This window comes from Meleagris gallopavo, chromosome 2 (genome assembly GCF_905368555.1).
Source record: "Meleagris gallopavo chromosome 2, MGAL_WU_HG_1.1, whole genome shotgun sequence".
Lineage (NCBI taxonomy): Eukaryota > Metazoa > Chordata > Aves > Galliformes > Phasianidae > Meleagris > Meleagris gallopavo.
In genome coordinates, this window is record NC_139405.1 from 87,257,509 (window position 1) to 87,277,965 (window position 20,457).

The following is a 20,457-nucleotide window of genomic DNA, read 5'->3' on the forward strand; positions in this document are numbered from 1 at the left end:
TCCCATTTTAACCAAAATTGTTTCTATTCATTTGCTCCTAAAGAGAGCTTACCACCAGCCACATTTGTCAAATGACAAACAGGCTAAGCAAGGAGATAGAGCCACAGCAGTGACTTGTCAGGGAAGCCAGTGACCTTCCTCCAGGTATTAGTAGTAAAGAAGCAGTCTACTTTAAAATCTGAAAATCATTTCAGCTTGTCATGTTTCCTGTACTCATTTTCAGAATCAGGAAAGATCCAAAACTTTAGCCCTAGGTTTTCAGTAACTAAGAAGTTTGAACAAATCTGTTCTTAGCTGTCACTACTATGAAAAGCTGCATTTAAAGTTCTGTGAACTTGTTGTAGAAAAGGAAGAATGTCACAGAAGCCCCAGCCCACGCCATTTTTAATAAGACTTTGTCATAGTCAGTGGGCACACATTAGCTGTACCTGTTAGTGCTTGTGGAATGTTTTAAAAGATATTTCCTACTTCTATTGCTCCTGGACTGGTGCCCACTGACAGCTTTAATACTCACAGGAAGTGGCTAAAGCAATGCTGGTCTGGACTTGACTACACTGCAGGAGCTTTTAATAAGATCCCTTCTGGAGGACTCTTCTATTTATAAAGTTGGGCTTTAATGAGTGTTAGGGACTAAGCTGGCTCCCCAAAGAATTCTTGTTAAAAAACACTCCACTTTATGAAAGGATGTCCAAGATAAATAGGCCTCTACTGTTAGAGGACTCAACATCCAAGTTGTTCTTCCTGTGTTCCTAGGCTTTCTGAAGGAAGAAAGAGATCAAAGTGGTTTGAAGTTGTTCAGTACATGAAAACTTAGAACAATACAGGCACAGTAACCATAAAGGCAGGTACAGAGAGACACAGAAAACAAACTATCACGTGTTGCCAGAAAGTTCCATCTCTCTAAAACAGTACGTTTCCCAGCAAATCAGCAAATAAGCCTTTGCAGCTATTTGCCAGGGCCAAATACTACAGATGTCTCCCTAAGCTCAGTGAGAAACTGGACAAATATGTGGATCAGGATTCATTATGTCTACTATTAGACAAACCACAATCCAGGAAATCCCCTGAACCAGAGGATGGTAAGAGAGGTAATCAAACATGCATTTTTCTTAATCCACATCAGTACAGCTGTACAAGAAAGGTGGGCTAAATGTGCCCTTGGTCTAAACATTCTCGTATGTTTAATTAAGGAGATGTGGAATTACCTTTTCTCCTTCAAATCTCTCCACTAAGAGAAGAGAGATTCCTGTTTTGCAAGCTGGATAGTTGTTACTATCAAAAAGAGACAAATAAATGAAGTTCACTTTTCTTGTGTTTCTGCTTTAAAATTCTGTCCCTGCAATGATGCTCTACTTTCCAGAATTAACAAACATCTCAAAAGCTTATCAAATTTCATCTTAAGAGCTGCTTTGTGAATTTCCTTCTCCACGGTTCTCGCTGGAGTTCTTTCAGAACCAAACTGCTGCTATGGTTAGAAGCCCTCTAATTTCCAGCCTGATCATAGCCAGCTTTTACCCGTTTGTTCTTGTGCCAGCACTATTTGGTTTTGAGCTAAGCTGCAAGCTGGCTGACATGTTTACAATAACGGATCAATGGCCTTTACTACAAAAAAGGAAAGTAAAAGGTCAATTCTGCATCATAAAACACCTATTTAATTTTGCATTTAAAAATCCAAGTTAATCCAAATCCCTGAAAAGAGAGCCTAAATATACACACACATGATTCAGATTCTGAATTGACTTGCTAATGGTAAGTGAAAATGCAAAGAGATTCTTTTTTAACAGACTGATTAAAAAAAGCACAAAGCTGTAAATGACTTCATAGGTATATCACATTATATACAATTATGCATGTGACTTACACAGTATATGTACCAGGAAAGAAAATAAATGAAATAACAAAAAGGCTAAAGAACACTTACTTCCCAATGTTTTCAGGTAGTGCTTGCAGAGAGATATCATTTACTGAAAGACACGTTAGATTCTGTAATTCAGGAAAGCTTTCGGGCAACCTATGGAGATATTAATTCAAGTTTAGGACTTCCAGCATAAGCATTCACATTAACAGAATACACAGAGGAAAAAAGAACATGTTGCAGAAAATTAGAGTCTTTTTAGCCAATATACACAGAGAAGGGGAGGGATGTCTATGTTCCAGCATAAATCTTGAAAAATTCTAGGAATCACAGTAAGAAAAAAAACATTAATCTCTTTTCCTTGCCTCCAATTTGCAATGTTACAAAGCTATATACATATAGCTGCATTTAAAGCATTATAAAAAATTAAACTGAAAAAAAATACTCTGCTGGTATTTTCCTGCATCTGCTAGATGGTAAAATAATTACATCAATTACTTTGATTTAAGCTTCAGTTATGTACATGCTTACAGCAGGGCCATTTTGTGTTAGATAGCAGGCTGTTCTTCACTTGCTGCTTTTTGAAGAAACACTTTGTTCACCAGCAAGACAATGTTCTGTTGTTACAGCATTTCATATGTACTAGTCCATGTGAATCCCTCTCTTCTCACATTAAAAAAATGCAAGCAACACTTCCAAAATACCCAAAGCCTTCAGGTCCAACACCCAGTTTCCTGCACTGCTTGGCTTCCCTCTGCTCACACTGAAGAACTCCTTCACCCTCACCCGCAGACAGCCAGGTTGCACCAAACCTGATCCCCCCAGCATACAACCTAAGCTCAAGCTGTAGTTTGGTTCCTGCTCCCCACACCACCCAACTCTGGGCACACAGCATAATCCACAGACTGCTAGCAAACTGGAGATTCAAGTGTATGGGCAAGCACAGCTGTGTGTGATGGGGAAAAGGGAAGAGGAGGAGACAAATTACAAATTCTTGTGTGCTCAACCTCATACCGCGCTGTTTGTCATTTTCTGTCTTTCGTTAACAGAACATGTTTGGTATCTCTACAATGTGAGTGCTACTGTGACTGTTCAGCCCCCTTAGGTGTACAATAGTAATAGCATACTTTGAAAAAGCAGTTTTTACCATTTAGGAGCTAACAGTTTTAAAACTGTAGTTAAATGGTTTATCTATAGCATATAGCAGACTTCTAGTCTAACCTACTAAAATGCACCTCCTTCTTATTAATATAAACCTGAAAGCAGCTGAAAAGCAGCCACTTTTAGCAGCCACTGAAATCATTCAATTTGACAGTGAGACAACATTCTGTATTAGTGGAAGCACATTGATGGGGAAGTTCTACAACTGGCTTTTGAGCTCAGAGGAAACAAGAGCTAGGATCAATGGCTAAAAAAGGTTCCAGGATATCAACAAAAGGAAATGACTGCTAGGTTTTCTCACTCTATCTTGGGTAATTAGTGCCAAGATCTAAATGCTGTAGATACAGGTAAATACAGGTAAAACTGAAATTGTGGACTTTATCATAGAAAGTACCAGGCTACCATGTATAAACAGGTTGAACTGTCTGCATTTTCTAACTTACTAGACTGGTTGGAGTGATGTTTTCCAGTACATATATACATTTTTATCACGAATTTTTAAAATTCTCCTACAACCACCAGCAATGAGTTATGAGATCTATTTTAACCCCATTAAAAAGCCCTACAACTCTTTTGTCAGTTCCTCTCAGCTGCAGTCACGCATTACAGATACTGTTTAAAGAGATACAGTACTTGGGCCCTAAGCCTTATTTGGTTCACAAAATGGAGAATGATAGCTAACATGCTACTGCTTAATATGTTTTATTTCAATACCATCAGATGCAGCTCTGTGTTGTACGTACAGCACACTCATCTCTGAGAAAATGCTGTGCAGTGACTCTCATCACTTTATCTAAACATCAGCTCAGCTTCAGTTTGCTTTACCAGATTTTTGTGGTATTATTATCCTCAGCATATAAATGGGCTACAGAGGCAGAGGGATTAAGATCACAAGTGTCCCTTTAATGCTTAGAGAGCCGAATTTCCAGAGAACTTAGAATGCACTATGCACTATATTCAAAGCGCTGCTCTGAAGAATCTCAGCTGCCAATGTGGGAGAAGCTGCCCTGCAAAACCGCTGTAGCAGCTTAAGATATTACAGACACTCAGCTGTTTGTTACCACTCACGCACTCCAGCCAGCCAGCCAGCTAGCCAGCCAGCTAATCGTGCAAGTATTGCCAGCCTATCTCAGTGCAACGCAAAGAGAGCTGGTTAACGCCCACTGTGAATGCTCTGGTTTGTGTGAATTTCTAAGTATCACAAAGGAGCTCTGTGGGACAGGCCAGTTTAGGAAATGGTTCTCCAGATAGTGTTCAAAGGCTCCAGCTAGCAGATCACCTCTTCTGTCTTTTGTTATCTCCGGTCTCGGTTCACTGTATGAATTCCAAACTCTTCAGCAAATGGAACAGAAAAATGTAAACAAACCTCTTCTGTAAGTGTGTAATCCCTCGACTCCATCAGAACACAGACCAGGAACAACAGCAGCAACCAGTGATAGAGCAGTGCTTTTTTGCCACATGTTACTGCACGTCACTGTGTCCCAATTGACAGGAGAGTGTTGAAACACTAGTCTAAGCTTTAATCATTAGGAAAAGCCATTATCTGCAGCAGCTGAGCTACAATCTATTCCAAATTGTCAGGCACCTGGATTTGTGCCAATACATTCATGCTTACCATTGCTTTATCTCTCCCAGGTATGAGCGTGGTTTTCCTATGCATTTAAGAAGAGGAATGAAAATTACTTAGAAGAGAATCAGATTTGCATTTTTCCTGGTTGGCTAACAAATTTCATCCCCTCCCAAATCTGAACTTTTGCTACAGACCCTGCCAGAGACAGACATTGTTGGCAAGATTTCATAGAGATCCTAAATCACAATTCTTAAGGGCTTATTTAAAATTCTAATTGTTACAGCAAGATTGTAATTCTGGTATGGCAAGTACTAAGAAGAAGATGGAAATTACCTAGTTAGAGGATTCCCACTGAAATCTGCTACCTGTAGTGCCTTGCAGAATGAGATGCTTTCTGGTATTTCAGGAATATCTGCAGAAGAAAAAGAAAAAAAAAGGGGAAAAAAAACATCATCAAGAACTGTACAGCATCTACACTGAAACTATTGCCTCATTTCATGCGGTAATGTGCTACTGCAAGGAGTTATCTTAGTATCTTTCAAGCCATTTCAACATGCAAGGCTGCTTCATGCCCAAGTATTCACACTTGAAACCAGAGCAAGAGCAGCTACCAGCACAGAGCTGCATTACACTTTTTCAAATCCCATTTCACTTTCCTGCTCTGCACTGTTTTTCCTGATCCCAGACTGTTCACCTGTGCTTCAACCAATCTACATCAGCCTCCGTCCAGCAAAAAAAGGATTCTCTCTGTTCTAAGATTGTTCTGAAGAACCAATTAAAGTCTGAACCTTCTGTAATTTGATCGATACACACCTACAATTTGTGCTGGCAGAAAGTACAGGGGGAGGAAGAGCAAGGAAAGGAAGAAGAGAGTGTTCAAGGTTCTGTTCATAACGCACACTCATGGAAACAGAACCACACTAAAGATAAGCAATTTGAAAACATTATTCAAATCAACAGGTCCCAAATCAGTGCTAGCATGCTGTTACAGAAAGGCAGAAAGTAGTAAGAGTTACTCATACATGAAAACAGATTTTTTTCTTCTACCTCCAATACTATGTGTTTATCTACTGAAACCAATCATGCTACCATGAACACAACATTTTCTTTAGGGCCTCTTACTTCAGATTTCTATGAGCAGCCTGCGGGCCCTCTGTGTAAGCCCTTGTTTATTGAGATCCAGCAAGAATAAAACAGACATGTTTGGTTTCCTTGTTTAACAACTTAAGATTGATATGATTCACCTGGAAAGGGATTTAAAAAGAAGCCAAATCTTAAAATAAAAATCAGATTTGTGCTTCTGGGGTTTTCCTATTTCCATTCTTTCAGCATAGTACCTCTTTCATCTCCTCACACATTAGTCCCTTCTTATAGTAGGGACAAACAGCTAGGAACATCTAAATAACTACAAGAAAAAAAAAGTCATTATGAATGCCTGACTGAATAATCAGAGGTAATAAATTCTTGCAACACATGAAGTTCTCAGAAGTATTTGCTTGCCACTAATGCCATAGAAAGTAAAAGTAATGAAGTCATTGTAGGGACATTGCTGAGTCCTAAGAAACAGACAACTTTCTTTTTCTTTTTAAGCATTCATGTGAAAGCATTCCCTTTACAAAGTGCTCTAAGGAATAGAAGCAGCACATAGAACTGAAAACTTCCCCCTTCCCTACACAGAGAGGCCCATTAAATCAAAACAAAAAATCAAAACTGCATTTACAGTCTACAAAGCTGCTGCCTTTAATCACATCAGTCCTCTATGTGAGCACCATCTGTAGAAGCCTGAATTTACACTACAAGATTACTGAAGACAAAGGTCCTACCTACACTCAGCAGACATTAAAACCTCTGCCTGGTGTTACAGCAATGACAAATATGGACACTGAGTTCTGCTAATCACCAGCAAATTCAGAAGTTCATTATCCACCATCTAATCCTCATACCACCCTTCTCTGGATAACCAGTTGGAAAATGAACAGAACAGCATTGGCTCACTTTCTCTTACTTTTTAATAGCTTTGTCCCTCTCGCGCACCCTCTCCCCTTCCCCACATCAAAACTAGACATCATTTAACACGAGCCTTAATTAACTCAAAGTAGATCTTTATTTTGAACTATGGGAGCCCAGGTACTATTTGTCACTCCCAAAAGGAATAAGGGAAAGGCTGTTGATGTAGTCTACCAAGACTTCAGCAATGCCTTTGACACAGTCTCTCACAGGCTTCTGCTGGGGAAACTGGCTGCCCGTGATCTGGACTGGTATACCCTTCTTTGGATAAGGAACTGGCTAGAGGGCCGTGCCCAACGGGTAGTGGTTAATGGAGCTAAGTCCAGCTGGCGACCCATTACAAGTGGTGTCCCCCAGCAGTCGGTACTGGGGCCTTGTTTAATATCTTAATACAACTATATCTTGTTTCATATATTTATTGGTGACCTAGATTAAGGGATTGAGTGCACCCTCAGTAAGTTTGCAGATGACACCAAGTTGGGAGGTGGTGTTGATCTGCCTGAGGGTAGGGAGGCCCTTCAGAGGGATCCAGATAAGCTGGATCGCTGGGCTGAGGTGAATGGGTTGAGGTTCAACAAGGCCATGTGTTGGGTCCTGCACTTTGGCCACAACAACCCCATAGGCTTGGGGATGAGTGGCTGGATTACTGTGAAGAGAAAAAGGACCTGAGGGTGTTGGTTGATGCTCAGCTGAACATGAGCTGACAGTGTGCCCAGGTGGCCAAGAGGGCCAATGGCATCCTGGCCTGCATTAGAAATAGTGTGGCCAGCAGGAGCAGGGAGGTGATCATCCCCCTCTACTCAGCACTGGTGAGGCCACACCTCAAGTATTGTGATCAGTTCTGGGCCCCTCACTACAAGAAAGACAATGAGGCCTGGAACACGTCCAGAGACGGGAATGAAACTGGTGAGGGGTCTGGAGCACAAGTCTTATGAGGAGTGGCTGAGAGAGGTGGGATTGTTTAGTCTGGAGAAGAGGAGGCTCAGGGGAGACCTTACTGCTCTCTATAACTACCTGAAGGGAGGTTGTCATGAGGAGGGGTTTGGCCTCTTCTCCCAGGCAACAAACAGGACCCAAGGAAATGGCTACAAGTTGTACCAGAGGAAGTTTAGGTTGGACATAAGAAAGAACTTTTTCTCTCAGAGAGTGGTCAGGCAGTGGAATGGCCTGCCCAGGGAGCTGGTGGAATCGCCGTCCCTGGCAGTGTTCAAGAGGCATCTGGATGAGGAGCTATGAGATACGGGTTAGTGCTTGCGGTAGCAATGGTGATGGGAGGACAGTTGGACTAGATGATCTTGGAGGTCATTTCCAACCTTGTGATTCTATGATTCTATCACTGTTTTACATCCTCAGATGACTCAAAATAACTTGTCTTTGCAGACCAGTCAATGTCCACAACTTTTATACATGCATCTATGTACACATACATCTTTTCTGTATACAGATGCACGTATCGTGTGTGAATTATTCTCCTTAATTAAGTAAAAAGCAAACCTTGAGTAACTATTTTAATTTTTTGAAAAACAACCTATATACACATGTATACACACATATATATACCAAAAAATATAAAGCAGAAGATAAATTTTCCATGACAATACCATGTCTCTGAAACTACACATGCTATTGATTTCATCTATCAACGTGTGGCTTCATTGCCATGCTGTAAATATTTCCTCTTCTATTTCTAAGCATTCTTAAACCAAACTATTTTGATAATCTCCTTCTTTTACAAGTCTTAGCTATTATCTGTAAAAGCTAACAGTTAATTATCTGAACTATGTAAAATATACTCCAATATTAATTGCAATACAGCTGCACACAAATTATTTATAATTTGGATGCATTTGCAAACAACAAAATCAGTTCTGGAATTAACACATACTTTCCCATCCTGCTTATTCCAGGCTATAAAATCATTACGTGAGCAAAACTTATCACTAGAAAATGATAACAGATACAAGAGAAATTCCAGTTTCATACTAAGCTTTTTCTTCACATTTAAAGCGCATTTTCCTCCTGCTGATAATGCTTTCGCAATTTGCTTTTCTCCTCTATCAAACTGAATGAAGAACAGAAAAAAAAAAAAAAAAAGTCCATCCCTTTGGATTGAGGATTGTTATATGTTCAGTAAGCAAAACAAATATAAATATTGAAAAGATTTATCAGCCAGAACAGAAGCAGATTACTAGCAGACATTTTATCACTACGCATGATGACCACTGTAGGATTATTTTGAACAAATAAGCTCAGAAGAGAAAAGGAGCATTTTAATATATGGCAAAAAAATCTGGAGTGATTATTATAGCAGAGGTGATGACAGTCCATAACACTGGCATAATTAACTGAATTGCAATGTAGTATATCAAAGTACATTAAAAAGTCCATCTATTTCCTAATGGATTGAGCAGCTTTTGCCATTATTGCTTACTACTCGGTTTTGTTACAGACATTAACACATAAATCACTGCCAGCATCAGCAGCAGTATGTTAGAATGCTTTTCTTGCCACCGCTGGATAACTGACTCAAATCCTACTTAAATATCTAGGATTCTTCTAATACCACACACTGATGAACGCTCCACGTTTATATGATGCTCCCAGATGTTCTGGCATACAGATTGTGCAGCACTGCTCATAGTAAAGCTATAACCAAGCATAAGCCCTGTGACGTATGACAATGCAAATGCACCGGCAGGAAAAAATTCATGCCAGCAGAAAGTGGCAGTCATGTACAAGAGTGCATATACATATATACATACACAGACACACACACTTCTATTCAAGATGCCTCTTCAGATGTGTATCATCCTTGGAAATTCTGTACTGTATCAGTGCAAGAATTACTTATAAAAAAATCTTTTTACTCTCTGCTAATCTATTTTTGTTGAAGCTTTTTACAACAGCAATATGCCCCAATTTTTTCTCATTCCTTCTTCCCTTCCTCCGATGGCTGCAGGAGCTGAGGAGGAAGAAAATCTTCATTTTAAATTGATAAAGCCTCTTGTACAGCACTTTTTACTGTGTCTTTATATAAAATTTGAAAACCAGGCGATATTCTTTTCTTTATCCAAAGCCTACGTGGCCTGCATTCTTTACATACTCTGCACCAGTGAACATCATTTCCAATTATCAGTATCAAGATAGCAATGGTCAGTAAGGTCAGAAGCTGTGAGAGGACCATTAGACCTGAGCTACTTTCAGCTGCAAAGGCAATACGGAGCATTCTGCTTTGGTGGGGCTGGTTGATGAGCCACATCTATGAGCCACACCACATTTACACCCAGTAAACCCACTCCAGACTCAAAAACTACGAAACAAGGCAGCACTGTTCTTCAGGAGACAGATAACCAGACACTAAGCAGATCACATTCATCCCATTCAATACATGGAAGAATTTTCCTCTGTCTCTTCTCACATTACACATATATTATATGCACGAGTTAAAGGCCCAACAAGCCCATTACATCATCAAACACTGCGGTGCTTGAGCAAAGCAGGAGTCATGACGTTCCGCTTCCTTTCATAAGAACATGCACTGGTTTGGGTTGGAAGGGACCTCAAAGCCCAGCTGGTGCTGTGGACAGAGCTGCCTCCCACCAGCTCATCTGCCCAGGGCCCACCCAGCCTGGCCCTGAGCACCTCCAGGGAAGGGGCACCACAGCTCTCTGGGCAGCTGTGTCACTGCCTCACTGCCCTCTGCATGAAGAGTTTCCTCCTAATGACTATCCTAGATCTCCTCTCTTTCAGCTTAAAACCAACTCCAAGTGGTCCTTGCCATCCACACCACAGAGGCTTGAAGGCTGAAGCCTGACTTTGTAAAAACTATTCTGCCCTGCTCACCACCTCCTCCACCTTCCAAGCTTGAGAGGAGCAAACTATTCAATTAACCAAATGCCTTGCGAGGAGGAATTTGTGCTGCAAACGATTATTTGCCTTTGCAAAGGGCTCTTCAGCTGCTAAGCTCAGCTGAGGAGGTTGTTATTTCACAGACAGCAACAGGGCACCTCTCTCCCTTCCTGAGGGGCTGCTTCCTCCAGCAACACGGCTGAAGAAGGGTTAAACCTCCCTCCCTTTCCACATTAAAATCATGACATGTGGAATGATAAGCTCATCGCCTTTTTTTTTTTTTTCTCCATTCTAAAAGTCAGAAGGTTCTGCTACAAGCCCTGAAGGATGAAGTAATCAGCCTCTTTACCTGAAGTGTTACAATTTCTGGGACAAAATGTGACAGGAGTCATGTTGTTCTTGCAAAGTCTATTATGATTGAGTGGCTCTTGTACAAGTTGTAACATTTTCCTTTTGAAACTCTGAGGCTGAGGATATACAAGACACAAAAGAAACAGCTCTTTAAAGAACCGCCCTTACAGCTTTATGGAAAATACACAAACAGGTTCAGGGTGGGTTTTCTCAGCCAAATCCCTTACTATTTAATTAACAACAAACTGAATTGAGGTAAGTATATCTCTTCCTCCTCCTCCTCATTTCTGTACACTTCCCTCTTCCAAGGGAGGAGAGAAACAGGGAAAAATGTTGTTCACAAAAGAGCATTTCATAGCTACATAAAGAGTAGGCACGTTACTTAAAAGAAAACTGTGTGAAGACTTAAAAACAAGCTGGTTTTTCGAATAGTTGACATGCTGAAAATAAACAGACTGTCCTTCTCAGCTGCAGCAACTATCAGAAACGTGGGATCACATGCTGCAAATGGTAAGCATGAGAAAAAGAAAAGGGCCAGGGCTGAGGGAAACTCAAAGATTAGATCACAGGGAAACAGTAGTTTCAGGTGAATCCAACGGAACAGCAGAGCTCAGCAAGGAATTACATCTTCTGTTTTTCATCAGCACCTAACAGCCAGAGCGTTAAACAAGGCTAGGAGATGCTTTTATGAGAATTTCTGTCTTGGACCTTGAAGTTAGCAGAAATTAAAATCACAGAATCATAGTATCATAGAATGGTCTGGGTGGAAAAGGACCACAATGATCATCTAGTTTCAACCCTCCTGCTATGTGCAGGGTCATCAACCACTAGACCAGGCTGCCCAGAGCCACATCCAGCCTGCAAATACGTTTTATAAAAGCAAGGAAAAAAAGAAAAGTTAAAACTAGTATTCTACCTGAGAAGCTGCAGATGACAGATACTGCGTAAGCACTGCAACAGTCAAGCTGCATGTTTATTGGCATCTAACCTTCTCCATGAAAAGCCCCAAGAAGCTCTACAGAGAAAAGAATGAACAAAGCCTGTTTTGCAAATCCTCATTTTATGATCTCTAATCTAGATTACCCACAAACTGAAGTATTTATTTTATGTCACTCCCATATGGATTGACATTTAATGCTTGACCAAAGCTTTCTGTTTCCAGCTTGGCCTACTGGTTTCAGAAAAGCCCCACCTTTGAAACCTATGTCTCCTCTTGAATTTGGATGAAGCTATCAAATTTGCTAGATACACATCAAGGTTGCTAGACACCTAAACCAGCACAGTTCCCTTAGAAAAAACAGTAAAATCTGGCATAATGTACCACGATGGAAAAATCACTATGTTGCAAAATTCTAGTAGTCTGCAGTAGACATAGAATCATAGAGTCACAAGGTTGGAAAGGACCTGCAAGATTATCTAGTCCAACTGTCCCCCCATTACCACTGCTACCACAAGCACTAAACCATATCTTGCAGCTCCTCATCCAGACACCTCTTGAACACTGCTAGGGATGGCGACTCCACCACCTCCCTGGGCAGCATTCCAGTACCTGACCACTCTCACATTTTTTGTCCCCAGCACTTTTCTTTAAGAATCGATCCCTAAAATTCACATTTGAGATACGAAGATGATATTGTGCTAAAGCACATGTCTTAAACTAACTTCAGAAGAGGTATGGGAAACAATATAAAGAAAACATGCCAACAGAAATTAGAATTGTCCAAAAATTACTCAAAAAAAAAACACACAAACACACCACTGTCAGCAAGCAACTATTTGAAAGTGTGAAAAACCTGTTTTCTTCTGGTCTGCAGCTAGGCAGCCTTACTACCAATTAGCACCAAACAAACAAACAAGAATAAAATCACTTGCCCGATTGCCACACAGGCTAGAACTTACTATCAGCAGGAGTGATCTGCTGCTAACAAACTACAGCAGTTACTGGTGGGATATCCCATGGTTTCCAGGTATTCACAACAAGGGTTACAGTGAGTACATCCATAACATGCATTCTTGTCAGGTAAAAACCATCTACCACAGGAAAAGGAGTGCACAAAGGACACAGAGCAGTTCTGAAGGCAAAAAAGCAGCCTACCTAATCTAGCAGCTGAATATTTTAACAACAAATGTCTGTTTGCAAACCATACTGCCTCACTGCATGTCTTGCTGCCTTCTTCTTTCTTGCCCACTCAGCAAATATTAACCTACAGAAATGTCTCAGCTTACTACTTACTGCCAGAACCATACCAGCCTATTTGTGTCAGGGCCACTAGTGCCAAGTGGAGGGGAAGAGGACTTCCATGGAGAGGGTTCACATGCTGGAGAAGCACAGCAGAGGCAGACAGAGACATCTGAGGTTGAGCCAAAGATCAAAAAGCAGCAGGTGGTACATGAGAGAGTGTAGCCTGAGAGGAACTACAGGATAGGCTCAAAAGAGTTAGAGTGCTTCTGCCTACCTAGCTGATGTTCTCAATGCAAAACAGCTGGGTCACCAGCCCAGGCTGACTTGAAACAAGCATTCAAGCCTCTTCCTCTAGTCAGTACTTCTAGTTTGAAAACAGTGGTTATCTGGCTTTTTTGTGGGAATACTTACCCATTCTGTGGGCAGAAGGGAGGTAATTCTACAGAAAAGATGACAGGTATGTCTCTGATATAAGACAGCTGAATAAAAGGAGAAAGCATTGGTGTGCATGCCCCAACACAAACAAGCAATGTGAAGCCTTAAGAGTGAAGCAAGGATTACACATCTCTCCTGCTGCATTAACTGATGTTCTGTATATCAGCCGTGTGTGCTCACAAAGCATCTTAACAAAGCTTTAAAATACCTCTGTGATTAAGATGTACACATCACACAATACACAATGATTGTGGTGTTCTGAGGATGACTAAGAACTGTAAACAGACTTTTAAATAGATTGTAAAGTAGCTGAAAAGAATAAACCCTTCAAATAAAAAGCAGTAATATCAATCAGAAATTAAATACTGTTGCTGTTAGTTTCTGAATGTACAATGACAACTGAATCACAGAATCATAGATTCCTTAGAGCTGGAAGGGACCTCTGATGGCCACCTAGTCCAACTCCCCTGCAATACCACAGCTAGATCAGGTTGCCCAACGCCTTATCCAGCCTCGCCTTTAAAGTCTCCAGGGATTGGGCACCCACCACATCTCTGGGCAACCTGTTCCAGTGCCTCACCACCCTCACTGTAAAAGATTTTTTCCTTATATCTAACCTAAATCTGCCCTCCATGAGGTTGAAGCCATTTCCCCTTGTTCTGTCACCACAGACCTTGCTGAAGGGTCTGTCCCCTTCTTTCCTGTATCTCCCCTGTAAATACTGAAAGGCCACTATCAGGTCACCTTGCAGCCTTCTCTTCTCCACGCTAAACAGCCCCAGCTCTCTCAGCCTATTCTCGTAGGAGAGGTGTTCCACTCCATGGATCATTTTTGTGGCCCTTCTCTCAGATCTATGTCTTTCCTGTACTGAGGACTCCACAGCTGGATGCAGTGCTCCAGATGAGGTCTCAGCAGCACAGAGTAGAGGGGCAAAGACTGAAGATAATATAAAATAAGAATTTCCCAGTCTACAAACATAAGCCATTTTGGAAGCAAGGAAAAGGTAAAAGAAGGTTCTCTGCATTTGGGACATCAGCTTGCAGCTGCCAGAAATTGATCTCAAAGATCTTGGACACAGGTCAGACTGTCAGCCCTTAGCAGCAGCAGGTCATCTCTTCTTACACTACCATGTTACTCTTGTTTGGATGCTTCTGAGGAATTTGCAATTATTTTTACGTAAACTACTGCATATTTGCCATAATGTAGCAATTGTGTCAAGATGGGACTTTAGAATTGCAGATCTTGATTTCAGCATACTTGTATCCAAAACAACTGTACTATCAACAGTGTCATAAGCTCAGTTTAACCAGAAATTGCAGAAATGTTATTAAACAGCCATTTCCACAGCACAGAACCAACTGCACATATCAAAATTGAAATATTATCATTAACAGAGTAATAAACCATGAATTCAAAGTAAAGAACCATCCTGAGGACTCAGCATCATGCTGAGTCAAATATGTCTTAACAAGATCTGCCCACACACAGATTGCTTTAGTAGCTGCCACAGCAAACCTACCACTCCTGAGTTCAGAAAGTAACTGATCACAGCTGCACGGAGACAGGAGTCAGAAAAAGAGCCAGCATAATCCACCTACAGAGACCATCAAAATCCACTTAATACTTTTCCACTGCTTTGAGACTCAAGGCTTGGACACAAGAGAAAACTTGAAGGTTAGCGAGAGCTTCCACAGAGGATCACTACTGTCTTGCTGCCAGCTAGAGAACAACAGGCAGCATAGATCTGGTCTACAGCCATTACATCCATTGCATGACTAAGTTCTTGGTAAGCATGTTTAATGAGAACAAAAAGAGTAGCAGCAGAGAAGCCTGCCAAGCTTTTATCACAGAGAGACAGCAAACATATCCACAAGCGCAAAAGGCTCATCCCCCACACAGGCAGGAGGGTTAGCCTTCGTGGCAGGCAGGGGCACACAGCAGCTCTGTGCAACGGGGCTCCCACACCTGGGGGCGGCCACCAATGCCCAGCAGCCACTGTCCGGTGGGAAAGCTCACAGGGATTTTCCGTGGCTGAAACTGAAACGAACTGCTGAGCCACCTGTCAAAGGCGAGGAAAGGTACAGGAGGTTTTTTTAAAAAAAAAAAAATCCAGGACTCCACACTATAATATGTTATTATGAGAAATTACGCCAGCTAGAAACTTACTTCAGATACAAATACTATTACTAAGCAGGTTAACACCTTGAGGGGCATTTTAAAGAACATGCAATATCAGGAAAAGCGTATCGGGGAATCTGGAGGATTTAATATTTATCAAAGGCAAAGAAACAAGAAAATGTTCTTGTAGCAGGGATGCACCAAAAAGGAATGAACCACATCTGCAGCAGCGTGGCTTACACACACAGCAGACATACTCCCGTATATAAGCATGTGTCACATTAACTGCAGAAACTTTATGCTGTACCCCTTCTGTCTGGAGGAAGCTACAGAACGAGAAAAGCCATTAATATGGTAATGAATGTGAGATGGCAGGGCTCTAAGCTCTGTGAGTTTAGCCCCTAGGGGTTGCGAAGAAGAAAAAAGGAGGAGGGGATGCTGCAAGAAATCTCTGCGGTACCAGCAGCACGGGCAGCAGCCTGCTACAGTGCCAAGGGATTTCAAACAGTGGCACGTGCTTCTGGAGAGAAGGAAGCTTCAGCACAGTGCCTGCTGAGCTGCAGGAATTGAGGCACATCTTCCTTGCTTTGGATTGCATTACTTTTCTGAATCACAGGGTCTTCGGAGACTGAGAGTGGTCCCACGTGCTGTGGGAAAACACAGAGCACGCAAGCATTTCGTATTCTGCCTAGAGGAGAATCTCTTCTGCACCACGTAGGCAAAGACTTATTCCAAAACTCAATGCAAAGCATGGGAGCCCTGCCCAAACTACGTGTATTTTGCTTCAGCAAGACAGGGTCCCTGCAAAACTCCCTGGTGATGTGAGAATTCCGGACAGGATTCACCTAAATATGGGGCTTTGGAAGGATCCAGCAGTCATCTCAGACACACAGCAGATGAGCAGCAGAGTTCTGTGTGTCAGAAGATGCTACCTGGAACACTCCTAGTCTCAGACGCAACTTTGCCATTAACCCCAAAAGCTCCAGCAGCCACTGTTAAAATGCAGCAGGCCTGCTTTCTTTAGCTTTGAACCGGCTCACCAGCTGCTTGAACAACCTGACACTGAGAAGCAGAGATGAACTGTACTGATAGATAACTCTTCAAGTGTTCATCCTCACTATGCTATCTACTTAGCAAAGCTCTCCTCTGCCCTCTGATATTGCTATCTTTGGGCTTATCATACAGCCTTTGCTCAAACATCAGTCTCATCAAGGCTAGAAAACACAGGGGGATGCTTCCTTTGAAACCTACATTAATTCATCCTCATAAAGGAATAAGAAATAGCATTAGTGTGCAAAAAAGAAGGAAAACTTCAAGATCACATGGCTCTTAGCCTTTCCCCCAAATCCTCCTCCCCTTGCACCAGTAAGGCTGTCTTGCTTATTGTAACCAGAGCTCATTCGTGTACACTCCGCACAGTGAAAGGAAAGAGCACAGGAACATCAAGTTTACATCTCCAGAAGATTTTTATGTTTTACTTTGAAGGATTCTTGCAGTTTGATACTCACTCATTAACCAAAAACTGCTTGAAAGGTCAACTACATACTCAATCTTAATATACACAAATGTGCCTCAGATACTGTAAAGAATCTGAGAATATAAGAAAGCCACACTTGAAGAGTTTCCCTGCTCACCTTTGCTGGGAGCCCGTGGACTAGAGCTACACTGAAAGCACATAACATTGCACTGCACAGGCAGCCGGAGCTGGTGCCAGAGAGCCAGGAGAGATCCTGCCAGAGGGCATCAACCCACCTCCAAATACGCACATCACCACTGCACAAAATGCAGAGATAATGCTTCCACCATGGCCTGGATGTGTCCTGAAGTTCAGCTGTACGAGTGACACATCAGCTCAGGGAACTTCAAAGATCAAATGTAGACCAAAGGATTAGATGGAAACAAGGAAGGACAACACGTTACCATTTTATTAAGAGGGAGATGGAAGTACTTTGTTTATTCGAAAGACTTTCATCTTCCTCCTCCAACGAGAGGTTAAAATATAAAGGGCTACTACTGTACACAGATCGTTAAGTGAATTTATATTTGCATTTTTAAGCTCTTGAGGAAACAGAATGGCCAGAACTGAAAGCAATTAGCGCAGCGAACCAGACAGCTAAAATAACAAAAAACACAGAACAATCATCTCTTATTTCCCGAGTTCAGATGTCACCATCACACTTTTCTATTCATGCAGCACAGTGCATTTTGAAAAGCCGGGCTGTTTTTCTGTGCCTGAAAGGAATACAAAGAGTTCCTATTTTTTTTTCCCCTCCAAGTAGTTTAGTAATTAGAAAAACAAAAAGTGAGGAAATGCAAACCACTGAACGGGAGAAATCTTTGGCAGGTTGCAGATCTAACATATTGGAAATTGAGTTCAAAATACAAAAGCTAAGAAACCAAAATACTGCAAAATAGCCAAAACCTCGTGTGAGAATTTCCCCCTGCAGCATCACATATGCTGTGTGTTTTGCCATTTAACTCAGAGAGCCAAATGAGTTGCGAGACAACCTAAACATGACTAAAGAGTGGAAAGTAACATCAGTCATTTTCTGTTCTGCAGTGGTTTCCCTGTAGCACCTCACGATGTGTTTCGGTGTTAAGCCAAAGAGTCAAATTGTGTGTTATCTGTGAGTGTCCTCTGGGATGGCAGTACCAGTCACCTTCTGCAATGAATCACAGAGAGGAATCAGCAACGCAATAAAACGCATGATTAACACTGAACTTTGGATGTAGGAAAGAAATTGCTTCCCGCAACCTGCATACGTCCAACACATCACTTCAGAAAACACTTCCTCATGCAGTAACTTCTAATGACACGCATGCATCTACCCGGCCATAAATGTTCACACCATCTGTTCTTGTTACACTTGAGCTCTCAAGCCAACTTTCAAGTCAGGCTGACAATAGTTCACATGGCTCTGATCCATCAGCTCTTTTGCAGCTAGTAATTCATTTGCAGAAAGAACTACTCAGCCAACACAGTGTTTCCTTTTCACTGAGATCTGTCACAGACAGCACCAATCTCAGCCAAACTCAGTAGCCAAAAATACTGCACCAACGAACGCTCATCTATTTCTAAAACATTTTAGCTAATGTGATTTTTCTGTTTTTCAGACCATTTCTTTCCAGTTTTCTTCTCTTCCAAGGCTTGCAAATGTGCATAGCATTATATGGTTCACAGATATTTTTTTTTCAGAAACTGCCTAGAGACTCATTACGCTTCATCAGTTATATGGTCAGACAGCATTAAAAGCACCAAACTAATAAAGGGTAGATACAAAATGCAGGTAGTTAAAAGAACATGAGGTGACAACTGAATGTTCTTCTGTGACAAAGAGTCAATGTGATATTACAGTGTAACAAAAAACAAGGCTTCCTTTTGCACTATTTCTTCTCCTAACATTCAGTTACACCCCTCTCCTATTTACAAGGTTGCACAGCCGTGCCCCCTCCCAGCCCACCCATCACACACCTCAGAGAGCACTCTGAGCATATCCGAGGAATACAAGGAAGCAAAAATAGCTGACAGTTGCTCTAATTTGTTAACACTGATTCACTCTTTCTAGACCACTGGGTCATAAGGCTGCTTAAAGGTGACCCAGCAGGCCCTGACCTTCTTTGAGAATTGCTAAGTTCACCAGGATACAAGAAAACAGCCAAAATCCAACCCGCTTTCACTCCACCATGGCTTAGGACAATATAAGCAGCATTAGCAACTTAACAACAGAATGACAAACCCATATGGTTTCTAACAACATATTCTAAAATACAGTTTCTTCCAGCATCCTTTTCTGAATTTCTCTCCATAAGTAACAAAACATTCATTTACTAGAAGCAAAATGAGAAACACAAGCACTCTGACTCTTGTTAATGACAGGCAAAGAGGGGAGTAGAAAGAAAGAACTGGATTTCTAACCCAGAGGTACCTTTTCTGGGACAGATAGGAATTCTTTTTTCTCTCAATCTCTTTTTCTTTTTAAATTCTCAGCATTTTGGAGAGCTCAGGGAAAGAAATCAACATTGTGACAGATAAAAAAACAGGGTTTAAAGCATTCTACAAACTGATAAATAAAGCAGGCTCTCAGAAAGGCAGAACTAAAGTCCAGCATCATTTTACTGTTCTATTTCCACCGCTGCCTCTCCTCTGCTCATTCCTTCCTTTCCATTTAGAACTTCAGGTAAATCCATGCGTCACACAGAAAAGCATTCTGCGAGACACAGATAGCAGCTTCAGAGACAGAAAAACACTACTAACCCAGCTGTGTAGGTCCTGTGGTATGACAGTACAAAAATCAAAAGAAATTAACTTTGCAGCTCACCATTTCGAGACAAATCCAGTTCCACCAGCTGCATGAAATTCGCTATTTCTGGAGGGAGCCGCTGGATTTCATTATCACTAAGTCCAAGTTTCCGCAACTTCACAAGTTGGAAAAAAGGCTGAAAGAAAGAGAAACTCAGTGTCAGAAGGCATTTGTAAATCTCACATGAATCCGATAAGCGATGAGCAACAACAGAATGCGAAAGTTACACTGGAAGCTGCTCACCTCATTTGAGCTGAAGTTATTGCTTAGAATCGGTTATGTCTCTTTAAGACCTCTTTCAGAACTGCATCAGAATGAACGCTTTAATTTTTACATGCAAACACTAACTGCAAAGCCAGCCAGTAAAGATCACAGCAGATACACGCTAGTGAAATCCAGAGTGCCTGCTTCAAAATCATTAATGGGGTGAGGTTATCCATCAGGGTAATTAAAAGCATCCTAATTACACACCAGGGCTCATTAGGAAGTTAATGCACAGAGACACTTCTAAAGGATGATCCAGAAAACTCACACGGAGGGGCTGCCAAGATCTTTCTAACAGGCGACTGCAGGAACCAACTAGGTTATGGAGCTGCTCTCCCCCAGGAACACTTCCTTTCCAGTCTCA

At 41.5% G+C, this 20,457-nt stretch overlaps 1 protein-coding gene across 3 annotated transcripts in view; it reads right to left on the bottom strand.

Annotated features, from left to right (window-relative positions):
* Positions 1 to 20,457, bottom strand: part of LRRC1 (leucine rich repeat containing 1) — an 89,801-nt gene that overhangs the window by 60,114 nt on the left and 9,230 nt on the right. For all 3 annotated transcript variants that reach the window (XM_085217905.1, XM_085217904.1, XM_085217906.1), the window contains exons 2-4: positions 19,848 to 19,965; positions 4,920 to 4,998; positions 1,922 to 2,011 (exon numbers count right to left, since the gene is read on the bottom strand). In XM_085217905.1, the coding sequence (XP_085074031.1) occupies positions 1,922 to 2,011; positions 4,920 to 4,998; positions 19,848 to 19,965 (287 nt within the window). The remainder of the gene's footprint in view (positions 1 to 1,921; positions 2,012 to 4,919; positions 4,999 to 19,847; positions 19,966 to 20,457) is intronic.